Source organism: Staurois parvus, unplaced genomic scaffold, assembly GCF_062004578.1.
Source record: "Staurois parvus isolate SC_StPar_1 unplaced genomic scaffold, SC_StPar_1.0 ptg004014l, whole genome shotgun sequence".
Classification (NCBI taxonomy): Eukaryota; Metazoa; Chordata; class Amphibia; order Anura; family Ranidae; genus Staurois; species Staurois parvus.
In genome coordinates, this window is record NW_028321809.1 from 23098 (window position 1) to 42423 (window position 19326).

The window sequence follows — 19326 nt, forward strand, 5'->3', positions numbered from 1 at the left end:
ATTTCAGATATATTTTTCTTCCATATGGGGTAGCCTGTAGCTGTCTCCCGCCTGCAAGAAATGGACTGAGGGCGGGCAGCAAGTGGTTAACATGTTACATCTTATAAGAAATTTATGTGATTCAAGTTGGGATTACTTTAGTTTTTCAGTGAAGTAAATCTCCTAAATTTCAACTCAATGCAGCCAATTTCCTTGAAGATAATGAATGTCGCCGTAATGGCGATGGAAGATTCTTTTCTCCGCCTTTATTTATTTTACAAGAAGACATTAACTACAAAACAGAAGAGTTAAAATGCATAGCGTTTCCTTTATAATATTATAACTATCCTATAAACCAGGAATGATGGAAAGTGAATAACATTGTAAAAGGTTTTTGAATGAGAAGACGTGAATAAAGCAATCTTGGTGCAGAGAACAAATAGAAGTTTGACAAGAAAACATCACGTCTTATTTATTTGTATTTTTTCAGGGATGTCACAGTGTTGGGCTCTCTGCACATTGTTCAGGAAAATCAGCGTTCACATTACTACTTTCACAAAAGTTTGGATTCACATTCCATCAGGTTATGAAGGACCAAAAGAACAACTGTGAGTGTAAGCGGTGATGATTCCCTGAAATGTTTCTGGGTTTACTCTTCACAATAAACCCAAGCAATTTATTATTATTATTATTATTATTAATATAATACAGGATTTATGGCGCCAACAGTTTGCACGGCGCTTTACAATATAACGGGAGACAGTACAATTACAATACATTTCAGTACAGAAGGAAGGTGAGGGCCCGGCTCGTGGAGCTTACAATCTAAAGGAATTTATGAGTTGGGATGAGCTCTCGGTTCAGTCCAAATCTCACTATATTGCCCCAAGTATTGGGTCGCCGGCCTTTCCACGCACATGACCTTTAATGGCCCCCCAGTCTTAGTCCGTAGGGTTCAATATTGAGTTGGCCCCGACCTTTGCCGCTATAACAGCTTCAACTCTTCTGGGAAGGCCGTCCACAAGGTTTAGGAGGGTGTCTATGGGAAGGTTGGACCATTCTTCCAGAAGCACATTTGTCAGGTCAGGCACTGATGTCGGGGGTTGAGGTCAGGACTCTGTGCAGGCCAGTTAAGTTCCTCCACCCCAAACTGGCTCCTCCATGTCTTTATGGACCTTGCTTTGTGCACTGGTGGGCAGCCATGTTGGAGCAGGAAGGGGCCATCCCCAAACTCTTCCCACAAAGGTGGGACCATGAAATTGTCCAAAATGTCACCTTAAGAGTTCCCTTCTCTGGAACTAGGGGGCCAAGTCCACCCCCTAAAAACAACCCCACACCATAATCCCCCCTCCACCAAACTTTACACTTGGCACAATGCAGTCAGGCAAGTACCGTTCTCCTGGCAACCGCCAAACCCAGACACATCTATCAGATTGCCAGACAGAGAAGCATGATTGGTCACTTCAGAGAACACGTCTCCATTGCTCTAGAGTCCAGTGGCGGCGTGCTTTACACCACGGCATCCGATGCTTTGCATTGCACTTGGTGATGGAAGGCTTGGATGCAGCTGCTCGGCCATGGAAACCCATTCCATGGAGCTCTCTACGCACTGTTGTTGGGCTCATCTGAAGGCCACACCAAGTTTGGAGGTCTTTAGCTATTGAATCTGCAGACAGTTGGCGACTTCTGCGCACTGTGCGCTTCAGCATGCGCTGACCCCGCCCTGTCATGTGACGTGGCCTACCACTTGGTGGCTGAGTGGCTGTTGTTCCCAGTTGCTTCCACTTTGTTATAATCCCACTAACAGTGGAGCGTGGAATATTTAGTAGCCAGGAAATGTCACGGATGGACTTATTGCCCAGGTGGCCACCTATCACGGGACCACGCTTGGAGTCACTGAGCTCCTGAGAGCGACCCATTCTTTCATCAATGTTTGTAGAAGCCGTCTGCATGCCTAGGGGCTTGATTGTATACACCTGTGTCCATGGAGGGGATTGAAGCACCGGAATCACATGATATGGAGGGGATTGGAACACCTGAATCACATGATTGGGAGGGGATTGGAACACCTGAATCACATGATATGGAGGGGATTGGAACACCTGAGTCACATGATTGGGAGGGCGGGGCCAATACTTTTGGCAATATAGTGTATGTCTGGACTGAAATTTGCTAAATGGCTAAGCTAAACCTCTGACTGCGGCAGGAAGTGATGCATTTAGAATCAGTATTACTACAGCTGTTAAATATGACAGCTTCCTGCTCAGGCTGCAGATGATAAACTGTTTTCAACCATAAAAAAAATCTGAAGCTTCCCTATAGATACACCTTCTGATGTGAATGTACAATATATATGTAAAGCGATACGTAAACTGACGGCGATATATAAGTACCTGAAATAATAATAAAGTGCGACTGAAAGCTGGCCTGGGCAGGAAGGGGGTGAAAGCACTGAAAGTATAGTAAAGCAGCAAAAGTATGGAAGGGGTTAAGCGGATTTCCTGACTGGCAAGCGCTATTGTAACAGTCACTTAACACGAGTGGCAGTTCACCGATTGATTGTATTGGTTGCTCGGCGTTGTTAAATACAGATGTGTATATATTATAGACGTGTAAAGCTGGTTTTAGGTGTTCAGTTGGGGATAATATGCAATTGGAATAAAGTTCTTTTCTATCGATCCCGATTCCTCTGAATTGGTGATTCCCTCCCCCCCCCCCGGGCTGTGCGTGGCGCCCCCTACCTCCGGATGGATATATACAGTTTACACATACCGCCACCGATCCGATGGAGATTAGCTCCAACACTCCAGATCTGCTTTCTTCGTCCTCTGACCTGCGAAAATGACTAACAGCCCGAGAGGTTCAGTTTATGGAAAAAAGTCCAGGAAACGATCCTCAATTCTAATAACACTTTCATTATCCAAACACAGACGGGGGAGGGGGGACTTAGTCGGTCCTTTTAAATCATGAGAGCGTCAGGCGTGTTTGAAATATTTTTCTCAGGTTGCAGCGACATCCTAGAAGGTTTTCTACTGTATTGTTTTTTTTTTTTAACTTTTTTTTTCATAGCGCAAAAAATAAAAAACGCACAGGCGATCAAATACCACCGAAAGAAAGCTCACTGCATGGGAAAAAAAGGATGTAAATTTCATCTGGGTGCAGTGTTGCACGACCGCGCAATTGTCAGTTAAAGTAACGTAGCGCCATAACGCAAAAATCGGCCTGGTCAGGAAGGGGGGGGGGGGATCCTCTGGAGGGCGAGTGGGGGGGATCCTCTGGAGAGCGAGGGGGGGGGGGGAAATCCTCTGGAAGGGGAGGGGTTAATGAAAGTTCTCTTTAATGTGGGCTCAGATAAAGTGTTATCTCTCTTTTTTCAGGGAACACAAAATGATATGTAATGCAGTATTATGTTTATGTTTTTAATTACTGTGCTGAGGTTTATACATGACTATTGCACCAGAGATAGGCTCGTCCACTTCCCCATTACCACCATTACCGTTCCACACCAACCCCCTTCCCCTTAACCAATTATACTAACAAAAGACATGACACCAATTTTGGAGTAAATGGCCAACATGGCCTTTTATTAACAACTCAAGTTACAATACACCAACCATTCCTTATAACAGAAACCCAAAGAATTGTTGTTGGTCTTCGAAGGCACCCCAAAACGATCCGAAATGCACCTGCGGACAACCATATACACTAGGCCTCCAGCCGCAACCAACCAGCTCGGAGACAACCATACCGTCCGCAGTGCAGCAACACCACCTTCCAGTTAAACCTTGGTTAACTGGGAATGTCCCCGGGCCCCCCATACCACGGATGGGTCCCGCACCATTGTTGTTTACCTTCCAAAGAAGAACCGCCTCCAAAGACCAACAACCGCCCATGAACCAACATAATCCCCCCTCTCATATACAAAAACATGCAGCGCTAGAGTGAATGGATCTATCTCATGATACGGAGTGACCACTTAATGAGATATAAACGCAGCTACCATAATAGTCTTAAGCAACCAATATTATAACATTCTCATAGTTAAGAAGGTGTAAATGGTGATAAAGGTGTCAAAGTCAATCTATCATAGGAGTGACGTAAATCTGTGACATCTGTGGTAGGAAATGTGGCTGTAGAATGCACTAACCAGATAGCGCAAATAAAAGCGCATTGGAGTAAAATGACCTACTCCTGGTCACTGGATCAGGGGACCTGCCGGAATGGTGGTCGTCTCTACTGTGGTCACCAGAGTCATCCGTGTCCTCTCCAGTTATGGAATTCCCAGGTATCCAGTGGAATAAACGCTCATCCGGTATGCAGTAGAATCCTTGTGTCAGCGACCTCCAGGGGTGCGATGTGTGCTCAAGGACCAGGAATCACCTTCAGGGCTCAGAAATAAACCCAAAAGAGAGGCTTCCGATAGTGTGATAACTTTTATTATGGAGTAGTAGACAAAAAAACGCACTTACATGGTGCAATATACACTTCCAAAGATGGCCGCCCGTGTCAAGGTGTGGACCATGTGGGTAGTGGTTGTGGGTCAAGTAGCATCTCCCTAACGCGTTTCGTGGCAACTGCACGTTATCCCTCTACCTGGAGGGACCCAAAACTCACCCAAACAGGGAGGGCGGGAGGGAAGCTCACACTCTTGCCATCCAGCTGACGCCCCCTCACAGAACCTCCCACCCTGAGGTGCAGCAAAACCCCACCTACACCAACCTCTACCAATCATCTACCCCCCACTATCAAAACAAATCCCCCTGGAGCTACCTTAACCCTTTCTGCTCCTCCTTCCCCCACTCTGGGCCTAGTCATGTATGCCCTGCGCTATTTCTTCTTTATTTCGCTACGGGCATTTCTCGTCTGAGACTCTTACTTGTGGCTCAGCAATCTATGCAGATGTTATGGGTACAAGAATGCTTTTGTTTCATTTAACCACGCCCCTTTGTTTACGCTCCTCCCACTGTTATTGTGTGTGTAGTGTGCTGCATTACTACTCTCCTTGGGGGGGCACCCTGAGGTGTCCCAGGTATTTTACAATCCTATAGTGTATATTGCCATGCGTCGCTAAAGTGTTCGGCTTGAAGAAAGGATGGCAACCCTGCCCCCAACACTTCTGCAGCTGAGAACAGGGGGTATGCCGTCACTTATAAAAAAAAAAAAAGGGGGAAAAGGGTATTTAGAATGTTTTTTATATCAATACACACAGGGCCGTTGTTAGACTATTTTGCGCCCTAGGCAAGACCAGCTACTTGTGCGCCCCCCCCCCCAAAAAAAATAATAATGATAAAAACAGTAGAAAATATTAAATTAAAAAAAAAAATTAAACTGCTAAATTTCTTATAATTTGCAAAAATAAGTGCCATAAGATGCCACTGGGACCGATATTAAAGAGAACATCAGTGTCACGGACGGACTGTGTCTGTGGCTGGCAGTGGCCGGGTGACAGTTGATCTGTGGCTGGCGGTGGCCGGGTGACAATTGATCTGTGGCTGGCGGTGGCCGGGTGACAGTTGATCTGTGGCTGGCGGTGGCCGGGTGACAGTTGATCTGTGGCTGGCGGTGGCCGGGTGACAGTTAATCTGTGGCTGGCAGTGGTCAGGTGACAGTTGATCTGTGGATGGCGGTGGCCGGGTGACAGTTGATCTGTGGATGGCGGTGGCCGGGTGACAGTTGATCTGTGGCTGGCAGTGGCTGGGTGACAATTGATCTGTGGCTGGCGGTGACAGGGTGACAGTTGATCTGTGGCTGGCAGTGGCCGGGTGACAGTTGATCTGTGGCTGGCAGTGGCCGGGTGACAGTTGATCTGTGGATGGCGGTGGCCGGGTGACAGTTGATCTGTGGCTGGCAGTGGCTGGGTGACAATTGATCTGTGGCTGGCGGTGACAGGGTGACAGTTGATCTGTGGCTGGCAGTGGCCGGGTGACAGTTGATCTGTGGCTGGCAGTGGCCGGGTGACAGTTGATCTGTGGCTGGCGGCGGCCGGGTGACAGTTGATCTGTGGATGGCAGTGGCCGGGTGACAGTTGATCTGTGGCTGGCAGTGGCCGGGTGACAGTTGATCTGTGGCTGGCAGTGGCCGGGTAACAGTTGATCTGTGGCTGGCAGTGTCCGGGTGACAGTTGATCTGTGGCTGGCAGTGTCCGGGTGACAGTTGATCTGTGGCTGGCAGTGGCCGGGTAACAGTTGATCTGTGGCTGGCAGTGTCCGGGTGACAGTTGATCTGTGGCTGGCAGTGTCCGGGTGACAGTTGATCTGTGGCTGGCAGTGTCCGGGTGACAGTTGATCTGTGGCTGGCAGTGGTCGAGTGACAGTTGATCTGTGGCTGGCAGTGGCTGGGTGACAGTTGCGGTGAGTGGAGGAGGATGGATCCACACTCTGACAGATCCCAGGCTGGAATTCCCTGGGCAATGGGGGGAGGTAAAACGCTATGACAGCAGGCAGCTGAACTGAGCGATCCCACACAGTGACAGATCCGACACAACACACCACCACTGACACTGACACAGATCAGCCGGCACTAGAAGAGCAGGCTGGGGGATCGTGATGATGTCATCACTCACTGACACATTGCACATGTGATGGATGGCCGGCCGGGTCACTCTCACACAGACACGAGACATCAGAGGCAGACTTTACCTTCCTCTGCCTCCACTGATGAATGGGAAGAGAAGGGCTGGAACTCTACAGTGATCAGCAGCCGCCAGCCAGCTTGCAGTAAGAGACTGAGTCTGAGAGGAACACCAGAAGGAGTGGCAGCTCAGCTGCTACACTGGCCCCAGACACCCGGCATCTTCCTCTATCCTTTCTTCCTCCCCTCTGCCACCCCTCCTCTCAGCTGAAGGGTCATTCATGACATGGCTGTGTCCCACGCAGACAGAGCTCATTTCTGATAAGGTGTAACATGTTAACCACTTGCTGCGCGCCCTCAGTACATTTCCTGCAGGCGGAGACCGCTACAGGCTACCCCATATGGAAGAAGAATATATTTGAAATATATTTTAAAAATATTCTTCCCAAATATATTGACATATATTAGAAATGCTACAATTCTGGCCGTATTCCATATATTTCAATAAATAAATAATAATAAAAATATATATATACACTGCATGTTGAAATGTGTTTTTATTACAGAATATATGAAAAAATATTTTTAAAAATACATTTCAAATATACTGTATGTCTTTATGAATACAAATCTACATTTTTGGAATGCATTTACAGATATATGTAAAAATATATGTTAAAAAAAATCTGAAGAATATATTTTAAAAAAATATATTTTTAAAAATATCTTTCAGATATTTTGTAATATATATAAAAAAAACGCATTTCAACATGATATATATATATATATACACACTGCATGTTGAAATGCGTTTTAATTACAGAATATATGAAAAAAATTTAAAAAAATAAATTTTCAAATATACTGTATGTCTTTAAAAATATATTTAATCTACATTTTTGGAATGCATTTACAAATATATGTAAACATATATGTTAAAATAACTTTTTTATATGTTAAAAAAAGTCTGAAGAATATATTTAAAAAATATATATTTTTCATATATTTTGTAGTATATAAAAAACCCATTTTAACATGCTATATATATATATATATATATATATATAAATATATATATATATATATATATTTTTTTTTTTAATTGACATAGATTTTGAAATATATTGAATATGGCCAAAATTGTAGCATTTCAAATATATTTTCTTCCATGTGGGAGTGCTGGCCTGTGCTGCGCCCTGGTGCCCCTAGGTGGATGTGCCCTCCTAGGCGGCTGCCTACTTTGCCTAGCCCTAGTGGGAGCCCCGACTCCGGATACACAAATGCTTTTGTTTCTATTTTAAACTATCCGGGTTGTTTTATGAGGTGAGGGGTCACATCTGCTTTAATTCTCAGAATGGGTTGAGATGTTCGGGGACTACAGGACGTTCATATAAAGTTCCCTTTTAGGTAATTATATCTGAAGTTTTAAATATAACTTTAATAAATGTTAAGTGAATACATAAATGGTTTTATTCGTTGGTCTTAAGAGGATTTACGACTTCTGGGCACAATGTAACATCCGGACAGTCATAACAAATCTATATGGAGATGGCGGCAATGTATAATGTGCACTGCGCAGCGCCGGGAGCCGGAATCTACAGCCAACAATTCAATTCCACTTTACAGGAATCAGTAAGACCAGGATAGCAGTGAACTCTATCCACCCCCCTCTGCCTCTCCCTCCACTGGCTCCCCATTGCCCAACGCATTAAATTTAAATTGCTCACCCTGACCTATAAGGCCATTCACAACACTGCCTCTAACTACCTCACCGACCTGATTCCCAGGTACCACCCTACCCGTACCCTTCGCTCTTCACAGGACCTCCTTCTATCTTGCTCCCTGGTCTCCTCCTCCCACGCACGACTGCAAGACTTCTCCAGGTCCTCCCCCATCCTCTGGAACTCACTACCCCAATCCATCAGACTGTCACCTTCCCTCCTCACCTTCAGGCGCTCCCTGAAAACCCACCTCTTCAGGGAAGCCTACCCCACCCTCACCTAACAGCCGCTGCCCTTCCCTCCTCCTACCACTCCATCCCCCACAGCCGTTTCCTCCTGTGCCTCTACCCCCTCCCTCCTAGATTGTAAGCTCGAAAGAGTAGGGCCCTCTTACCCCTCGTGTGCTGTTTGATGTTACTGTACTGTTTCATGTATTGTCCCCCCTCTATTGTACAGCGCTGAGCAAACCCTTTGGCGCTATATAAACTCGATAAATAAATAAATAATAAATAAATAACTCTGGTTGCCTCTCTGCCCGGCATCCGGCGCGCCAATCGCAGTATGAATGACCCACCACAGAAGGGGGGTTCTGGTTTTATTATAGACACGGGTCTCTTGCTAAATGGGTGGAACAGAGAAGGACTATAATAATGATTAGGGGGTAAGGGATGTGATTTCATCACAGAGGACAAGGGGGCGCTCTTTACATCTGGAGGAAAAGAAATGTCATCTCCAAACACGGAAAGGTTTCTTCACAGTAAGAGCTGTGAGAATGTGGAATAGACTCCCTCCAGAGTTGGTTGTGGCCAGCTCAGTGGATTGAGCAGCGAGGAAGGACCCAGCCCAGCAAAAGGCCTGAAAACAGATATCAGCCCACCATCCTGACAGGACAGTGTGAGCGCTCCTACACCCCCTGGGTCAAATAAGGGGAGAGGGTGGTCAGGGGCAAGACCCAACTAGTCTTCATCAGGGACTGCTTAATTGCAAGCTCTTGGGACCTCCTTGCTCAGCGATACCTTCAGCACAGTTGGGTGAAGAGAAGGATCCATCCAGGGTCTGAGGAGGTACACCAAGAATGGGGCAGTGCTTTTCCTTTTTTTTTTTACCAGTCCACTCTGTTTGTACATAGTTGCTAAGGAGGCTGTCCTCGAGGTCTAAAGTTCCTTGGGCGTCCCATATACCCCTAGACCCCAACCAAGTTGTTAACCCCTTATTAAAATCAACTAAAAACCAGTTCGAGAACTGTTTACTGACTCTGAGAGTACAAGTGTTGGAAAATGCATGTTGCCTGGCTGTGCGGAGCTTAGGGGGACCCAAACAAATGCAGCGGCCCTTATGAGGGTAGTGCTACACATATATAAAGCCAGAGACATAAGTAGAACCTTCAGGGCCTCAGTGGAAGAAACCATAGAGGGCCTCCCTGACCCCCAGCCAGGGCCCTTCCCACTGATCCCAGGGCCCTTTACTCTCGTTGCAACAGGGCCATCTTAATAGCATCATGGGCCCCTGGACAAAGTAATGCACTGGGGCCCCTACAAACATGCCCTAATTTATGCACCTATTCTCAAGTAAAAACAGGTGAAATAATTAAACATACTATTTATTAGAACGTTCTATAAAATTTATGTAGATTTTAAACAGTGTCCAAAATTTTTTGGAATTAAGGTTGTATATTCACACCAGATACAGTGTTGGGAGGCTATTCCAGAACAGTCCCACCACGTGACACGTGAAAATACCGTGTCTCTGGTATGTCTGCTTCATACCAATGCGTTGCAGTGAAAAAAAATTTGCATGCAGTACTTTTTTGCAGTGCAGTGCAGTGCAGGGCAAGGCAATCCACCGCCTTGTACCACACAGCGGCCAATTGAACTTTATGAAATGTCTATGTGGCTTTTCAATAAAGTTGGTTTTGAAAAAAGAAAAAAAGAAACAGTAGCATGCATTGAAATCTACACTGCACTGCATCACCCCCCCCCCCCCCCCCCTAGATCCAAGCAATCCTGATGGGTACCGCACGGCACATTGGAAGGCAGCAGCTGGGGTGAATGGACCCTTCGCCGGCCAAGCAGCGGCTGTACAATTCTGCGGTCCCAATGCTTTGCTTCACGACTGCGGCAAGAATTATACCCCCAGTTGCATTTAATGGGCGCGATCGCTCCATCAAACATAACGCATTCATATAAAACGGTCCGCGTGCAATGCATGTGATTGTGGGCGAGTGATGCAGCATTTAGGGGGTTAAAATAGGTGGTGGGGAGGCAACATATCGCCTCCTCAACCCTGACAAATGCCTCTGAAAAGAAATCTGTGTGTGGATTCCCTTTCAAAAAAAAAGGCAGTCTTTTTTCGGTCAGAGACTCACCGATGATCCAGCCAGGATCTACCGCTGTGGGCACTCCAATCTGCCGTCGGCACCGGCACATAGAGGGGGAAAATGCCCTTTCATGGTGCTGCGTGTGAGCACACCAGGGGGAGAAGCATGGGCAGGGCCACCGGGGCCGATACGGCGGTAATAGGATGGATCACGGGAGGCGGGCAGAGACCGACAGTCACCCCAGCATCACTCCCCCCAGATCCAAGCAATCCTGATGGGGCCCCCATGCACCAGGGGCCCCTAGGCAGTGCCCAGGGGTACCCATGCGATAAGATGGCCCTGCTTACAGCCACAAACTCCCGGGCAGAGACCGACAGTCACCCCAGCATCACCCCCCCCAGATCCAAGCAATACTGAAGGGGCCCCCATGCACCTGGGGCCCCTAGGCAGTGCCCAGGGGTACCCATGCGATAAGATGACCCTGCTTGCAGCCAAAAACACTCATGCAGAGACCGACAGTCACTCCAGAATCACCCCCCCCTAGATCCAAGCAATCCTGATGGGGCCCCCATGCACCTGGGGCCCCTAAGCAGTGCCCAGGGGTACCCATGCGATAAGATGGCCCTGCTTGCAGCCACAAACTCCCGGGTAAAGACCGACAGTCACCACAGTATCACCCTCCCTAGATCCAAGCAATCCTGATCTGGCCCCCATGCACCTGGGGCCCCTAGACAGTGCCCAGGGGTACCCATGCGATAAGATGGCCCTGTTTGCAGCCACAAACTCCCAGACAGAGACCATCAGTCATTCCAGCATCACCCCCCCCCTAGATCCAAGCAATCCTGATGGGGCCCCCATGCACCTGGGGCCCCTAGGCAGTGCCCAGGGGTACCCATGTGATAAGATGGCCCTGCTTGCAGCCACAAACTCCCGGGCAGAGACCGACAGTCACCCTAGCATCACCCCCCCCCCAGATCCAAGCAATACTGATGGGGCCCCCATGCACCTGGGGCCCCTAGGCAGTACCCATGTGATAAGATGGCCCTGCGTTGTGGGACTCTTTATTATGGTCCCGCAGCGGGTCCTTTCACATGTTCTGCAACGGGCCCCCTTCCTGCTATCTTGAGCCCCCCTATGGTGGTGGAAAACCAGTGCGCAATCACAAGTGTGACCTTTGCAACTCTGGTAGTTCTGCCACTGGTGTCAGTAGTTTTTTTTATTTTTGTTATTTTATTTTTTATTACTTTTTACCATTTTATTATTATTTTTTTTTTTTCATATATTTTTACAGTTTTTTATTTAGGAACAATGTTAGGAGGCTTTGGTGAGATTTCAGGGGTGTAAACAGACCTCTGATGTTTCACCTTTGAAATGGAGAAAAGAGATTGAGACACGGCCCTCAATCTTCCTCTCCGCAGCCTCAGCTGCACGGAATGAATAGACAGGAATAGCTCTGTAAAGAGCTTCCCGTTCATTCACAAACTGAAGCATAGTAACACACAGTTTACTATGCTTCAGTTATGAATGAAAATAGTCAGTGATCAGTATCAATCACTGACTCTGTCTATTCAGAAAAGGAAGGGGCCGGTAAATTACATATTTACGGCCGCCTTCCTTGCTCTCTATCCTGACACATCCCCGCAGCAGCCAGTGGGAAAGGGTAGGGTGGAACCCAGAAGCATTGTGGGGGGTGGGGGACAGGGGAGCAGACAAGGGCCTGGGGGCAGCAGGATCTGAACAGGAGGGGTGGCATGTAGAGAAAAGGATCCTCTCCATTTTCCTCCTGCAACTTCCGAATGCCTGTGGGAGGGAGAGGAGAAGTAGGCATTCAGAGGCTGCAGGAGGAAAATGGAGGGGATCGGTTCATCTACATGCCACTGCCCCCGCCACCCCTCCTATCCAGGTGTACAAGGGAGCCGCACGGATTCCCTGGAGCATGGGGCCAGGTCGCAATTTAGACCCCTGCAGGCACGCTCCTGTTTAAATCTGAAACGGTTTCTTTCTAATTTGGTATAGAATAGGGAAGTCCTGTTTTTATTCTCTTTTGGTCATCTTTGCTCAGTGCAGGCGACAGGAGTGTGTAATGTACAGAGTGCAGGGGACAGGAGTGTGTAATGTACAGAGTTCAGGGGACAGGAGTGTGTAATGTACAGAGTTCAGGGGACAGGAGTGTGTAATGTACAGAGTGCAGGGGTCAGAAGTGTGTAATGTACAGAGTGCAGGGGTCAGGCGTATGTAATGTACAGAGCACAGGGGTCAGAAGTGTGTAATTTACAGAGTGCAGGGGTTAGGAGTGTGTAATGTACAGAGTGCAGGGGTCAGGAGTGTGTAATGTACAGAGTGCAGGGGTTAGGAGTGTGTAATGTACAGAGTGCAGGGGTCAGCAGTGTGTAATGTACAGAGTTCAGGGGTCAGGAGTGTGTAATGTACAGAGTTCAGGGGACAAGAGTGTGTAATGTACAGAGTGCAGGGGTCAGCAGTGTGTAATGTACAGAGTTCAGGGGTCAGGAGTGTGTAATGTACAGAGTTCAGGGGACAAGAGTGTGTAATGTACAGAGTTCAGGGGTCAGGAGTGTGTAATGTACAGAGTGCAGGTGTATGCAGTGCATAATATACAGAGTGCAGGGGTCAGGAATGAGTAACATATAGAGTTCAGGGGTCAGAAGTGTGTAATGTACAGAGCACAAAGGTCAGGGGTGTGTAACATACAGAGCGCAAAGGTCAGAAGTCTGTAATGTACAGAGCACAGGGGTCAGGAGTGTGTAATGTACAGAGCGCAGGGGTCAGCAGTGCATAATGTACAGAGTGCAGGGGTCAGGAGTAACATACAGAGTTCAGGGGTCAGATGTGTGTAATGTACAGAGCACAAAGGTCAGGAGTGTATAACATACAGAGTGCAGGGGTCAGGAGTGTATAACATACAGAGCTCAGGGGTCAAGAGTGAGTAACATACAGAGTTCAGGGCGTCAGGAGTGAGTAATGTACAGAGTTCAGGGGGTCAGGAGTGAGTAACGTACAGAGTTCAGGGGGTCAGGAGTGAGTAACGTACAGAGTTCAGGGGTCAGAAGTGTGTAATGTACAGAGAACAAAGGTCAGGAGTGTATAACATACAGAGCGCAGGGGTCAGAAGTCTGTAATGTACAGAGTTCAGGGGTCAGGAGTGTGTAACATATAGCGTGTAGGGGTCCAAAGTATGGAAATAACAGAGTGCAAGGGTTAGGTGGAAGTAATGCACAGGCAAAGACTGCAAAGGCAGCAGGCGAAGCAAAATCTGCAAAGGCAGTGTATGGGGGTATACACATGCCACGGCCATGATGTGCGGCACAACTGATCCCTCTTTCAAGTTTGGTCACCAAACAAAATCCATTCTGCTGAACGAGGCCGCCCTGCAAGTGCATGCAATGTGTGTAGTCGCAGCGCATGGTGCATGGTTTTAGGATTTAAATCAGGTGGGGAAAAGGCAATGTAACACAACTATGTAAAGTGGAGGGGAGGGGATGTAATGTGCTGGGGATGCTGGAATGCATTGGAGATTTTTGAGGAAAATGATCATTAATGGGGAAGGAACCCTCTAAAGTACGGGGAATGGGAGGCCAAAGTTCTACTTTCATTTGTAAACTTGTTCCCAATAATGTGAGCAGCCAATGGCGCGCCTTAGATCCCCAACTAGCGATGGAGCCATACGTCTATTAGCGGCTGTCAGTCACAATACCCGTAGACCGGCTCCAGCGGCGCACGGCCACTTCCCCGTGTAATTAAATGGAACCTCTCCGGGAAATAAATGACAGTCGCAAGCTGGTCGATGACAATCATAAAACTCCATCAAAACGGGAAAATAACTGGAAACAAAACACTGAATTGGACGCGCGTCACGCCCTCACGGGCCTTGTCATCATCAGCGCAGAAAAACAGATGGAAGGGGAGACTTTATAATTCTCCGTAGTTAATTAGAAGGTTCGGCTTAATTAAAGAACATTTTACACTCCATCGGCAGCATAATTAGAGACAAGGGTGTGATCATTCCTCGGTAATTAGTGCTTTTAAATTAAAAACAGTTCATAAATAATAAACACACATGTAGAGGTTCACAGGGATATAATCAAAGCTGATTGGACGAGGGCCCGGAAATAACTTTTCATTTACATCTAGGACATTTACTGCAAGCAGTGCTGGGACAAGGTCATCCAGTGACGAAAATGTCAAACTGTGCCCCCTCCTCCCCTGATGGGGGCGCCACAACATCATCTTCTGTAGCTGAGATCTATGATATTAGCAGTACAGCATGGCTTCTGCCTGACAGTTGCAAGGTGCAACAAAAAGATAAAAATTGTTGGCTGATTGGTTGGCATATCCAGAGTGCCGGTACGGAACCTGGTGTGGACCGCAACCCCCGAACCCGTAAAGTATGCCACTGGTGCAGACAATGGATCTCACCATCGGAGGAACTAATGGACCTCTGCTCAAGCCCCTCCTGTTAGGTAGGGCAGCCCCCCAGGCAGCATGGCAGGACAGTAAGGGCTCTTTCGCAAGAGTGAACCAATGGACCTTTGCTCAGACTCCTCCTTTTAGGTAGGGCAGTCCCAGGCAGCATGGCAGGACAGTAAGGGCTCTTTCGCAAGAGTGAACCAACGGACCTCTGCTCAGGCTTCTCCTGTCAGGTAGGGCAACTCCCCAGGCAGCATGGCAGGACAGTAAGGGCTCTTTCACAAGAGTGAACCAATGGACCTCTGCTCAGGCTCCTCCTGTGTGGTAGGGTAGCCCCCAGGCAGCATGGCAGGACAGTAAGGGCTCTTTCGCAAGAGTGAACCAATGGACCTTTGCTCAGACTCCTCCTGTTAAGTAGGGCAGTCCCAGGCAGCATGGCAGGACAGAAAGGGCTCTGTCACAAGGGTGAACCAATGGACCTCTGCTCAGGCTCCTCCTGTCAGGTAGGGTAGCCCCCAGGCAGCATGGCAGGACAGTAAGGGCTCTTTCGCAAGAGTGAACCAACGGACCTCTGCTCAGGTTCCTCCTGTATGGTAGGGTAGCCCCCAGGCAGCATGGCAGGACAGTAAGGGCTCTTTCGCAAGGGTGAACCAATGGACCTCTGCTCAGGCTCCTCCTGTATGGTAGGGTAGCCCCCAGGCAGCATGGCAGGACAGTAAGGGCTCTTTCGCAAGGGGGAGCCAATGGACCTCTGCTCAGGCTCCTCCTGTCAGGTAGGGCAACCCCCAGGCAGCATGGCAGGACAGTAAGGGCTCTTTCACAAAAGTGAACCAATGGACCTTTGCTCAGGCTCCTCCTGTCAGGTAGGGCAGCCCCAATGCAGCATGATGAGTCACCAAGAGCTCTTTCACATGGGCAGCTTAGGGGCAGTAAAAACAGGTGGCTCAGCCACAGTTTTACTGCCCCTAGCTACTCACCCAAATTCAAACATTACAGTCTGACAGGGCTGTACACATGCCATGGCCGTGATGCTGTGCGGCATTTTCAATACTGCCTGTAAAACTTGCCCATCGAGTTCATTGGGAGCGCACTGCAACAATGAGCCAAATGTTCAACCCGCAGTTGCATTGCAATATTTTTACTACATAATCCTCCTTGGGATTGAAAAAAAAAAAAGGTGTTTGGGAGGAGACAGGATCTCCTGAATGCCTGCCAACTATGGCAATACCACCCTTAGAAAAGCGGTCCACTGTGGGGTCACAGAGGGTGGTAAGCACTGTCACATGTATGAGTACTACAGGATGGGGTGAGGGCAGCTCTCAGCTCAAATGAATGTACCCCATAGGCTGCTGCCTTGCCCCCCCCCCCAAACAGCAAGGACAATGCACCAGAGAAAAGATTTGCTAATATATTGTGTTTTCTGACCTAAAATTAACTCTGGTATATTTTTTTTTACCGACATTTTGCATTTCCTAAACTGTTGTGCTAATATTACATAGCAGGCAAGGTTGAAGAAGACACCAGCCCATCCTGTGTGGTTGTATGTATTAAAGCGGAGTTCCACCCAAAAGGGGAAGCTCTGGTTGTCTACCTCCTACCCCTTTCTGCTGCCACATTGGCACCTTTTTTTTCGGAGGAGGGCGGGCTTGGGGGGAGCGGGTACATGGTTACGACAGTTACCCACTCCCACTTCTGGCTCAGTTTGCCGTGGCGAACTGATCCGTAAGTCCCCCCCTCCTTCCGTCGCAGCCGTCAAGGTCACTTCACAGGTGCCAGAAGACTGTGGACCATTCACAAAGCGGAGCACGCTTTGCACATGTGCAGCAGGCAACCGGCTGTGAAGCCGCAAGGCTTCACTCCCTGTTTCCCTTACTCAAGATGGCGGTGCCAGCACCTGATAGCCAATTGAAGAATCAGCTCAGGTGAGGACACCACTGGTTGCCTGGACAGGTAAGTACCCTAATACTAAAAGTCAGCAGCCACAGTATTTGTAGCTGCTGACTTATTATTTGGGGGGGGGGGGGTTGGGGATCTCCTCTTTACTATTTCCAATATCGCTGTCTATTGCGTTCGCTAGGATGTCCATCTTAGTGAATGCAGCAGCATTGCATGCTTTTCCTGAGCCTTTGATCTACAAGAACCCCCAGATCTTTTTCCATCCATGATTCCTTCCCCCAGAGGTTCTCCCCCTAGCGAGTAACTTGCATTCATATTTTTCAACATTAAATATAATTTTTTTCATGTAGTTGCCCACCCCTTTATTTCATTAAAGTCTTCCTGTTTTCTTGTATTGCGTGATATAAAAAAATTGGAACTACCACTATTTTATTCTCTAATGTTCGGGGGAGTTTAAGGTAATCTTCAGGCCTAAAATGATCATTTTAAACATAGGTGTAAAATGGCAAAAAATGACTCTGGCAGCAAAAGGGTTAAAGTGAAAATTTATAGAACAATGTTCCCGGGAGACCTTTACTGCAACATAAGGTTCTATAGTAATAAAAGAATCACTTACCTATAGGCATTGCAAGAAAAAAAGGAAGCCAGCATAGGACAAAACATCCCACTACTATCCCCAGTGTCTTTGCAGCTTTCTTTTCCCTGGAAAATTTAAGGAGTCGTACTGAGAAGTGGGTTTTGTGCTTTGTGCTGGAATTGGAGTTGATGCTATCAGGGGTGCTCTTCCTATGAATCCTCAACGTCACCTCTTCAGAGTCCGATTTCTCACATTTCATCCCGGAGTCTAAAACTTTGCCTTCCCTCTTGGCCACAATGTAAACCCTGAAGTACATGACAAGAATAATTGTAAGGGGGAGATAAAAGGATCCAAAGGCAGAGAAGAGTGCATAGCCCGGCTCTTCTGTGATTTCACAGATGGTCTCGTCTTCTGGTGCCGGCTCCTTCCAGCCAAACAAAGGTCCAATGGAAATCACAAGGGATAAGACCCACACACAGAGTAGAGCGAGAAGACCTCTTCTTTCGGTCATAATGCTGGGGTATCTCAATGGATAGCTAACCCCTATGTAGCGGTCAATGGAGATGACACATAAGCTCATTATGGAAGCTGTACAACAAAGGACATCAACGGCTGCCCAGATGTTGCAGAAAATACGTCCGAACAGCCAGTAGCCTTGGATCTCAAAAGTGGCAGAGAATGGAAGCACCATGGACATCAAGAGTAGGTCTGCTACAGCAAGGTTGACGATGAAATAATGGGTCACGGTTTGTAGGTGCCGGTGGCAGGCAACTGAAAGTATGACCAAGATGTTTCCAAGAACACCAAAGGTGATGAAAACCCCAAAGATAACTCCGATGATGATGGTTTTGGAGATACTGTTGGTCGGTGTCTGGTGAGTGCAGTTTAGACAGAGAGGGATCGATTCTACTGTGTTGTTCTGATTAAATAGGACCATGATCAAGTTGAGTCAAGTCTGTTTAAGGAAATTATGTCTCCAAAGTTCCGAGTCAAGAAAATATTCTATGTTTAAGGTCCTGGAAATGTTTTTTGGGCCAAAATACACACTCATGCACTGATTAACATGCAGAATTTAGAACGCGGCCAATGCGATGTTTACATTCCCCGTCCTCATGATTGATCAGAGATAGTAACTCCAAAATAATTTCGAAATGTTTTCCTTCACTCTGGGCACTTCCAAAATATTCCGATGGATTGCAGATGTGAAGAGGTTTCATTGCGCACCGTTTCTTCATGAAATGACAGGTTTTAGGTTTTCACATTTATCGTACAAAATGTCTTCTTCCTGGGAATGTGTTTTTGGGTTGAGTAGCTTCCTGAGAACGGTTTGGTTGTAGCAGGGCATATATTTGGCAAAATGTGCTTTTCCAAGGTTTATCTCATATGTTGTAATACTCTGTATTGTATTTCTTATTTCACTTAGAAATACTTTATAAACGTCTATTCGTTGAGATGAATCTCTCCTGGAGGAAAGGCCGTTGAAGGTTTTTGGTGGACCTTCCAATTTCCAGTCCGTTATCCAGTTCCTCGGAGGTTTATGACAAAGTTTCTCTAGTTGGACTGGTGAAGACTGGTACACATGGCCCCTGTGACATTGCCGTCTTCTCATGTTACTCCAAAGGCTCCGATTACCTTCAAAATAAAATGCAAAAAGAGGGTCAGATAAGCCTGAGCAGATGAATCTGGAATATTTTAATTGATGAATGGATTTGGCTTTAACAATCTAAAACACAAAATCCTACTTCTCAGGTGGAAATCCCACCATATTTCCTTTTTGAGCCATTGGCTGTCAATTACAGCCAGTGAGCCAATCAGAAGAGAGAGGGGGCGGAGCTGATCCA

The 19326-nt window shown here is 47.3% G+C and overlaps 1 protein-coding gene across 1 annotated transcript in view; it reads right to left on the reverse strand.

The window, feature by feature from the left end:
• LOC149427115 (alpha-1A adrenergic receptor-like) overlaps positions 1 to 19113 on the reverse strand; it is a 37023-nt gene extending 17910 nt beyond the window's left edge. Inside the window, exon 1 of the mRNA XM_089668247.1 lies at positions 17525 to 19113. Within this exon, the coding sequence (XP_089524373.1) occupies positions 17525 to 18422 (898 nt within the window). The 5' untranslated portion in view covers positions 18423 to 19113. The remainder of the gene's footprint in view (positions 1 to 17524) is intronic.
• Between the last annotated feature and the right edge of the window lie 213 nt (positions 19114 to 19326).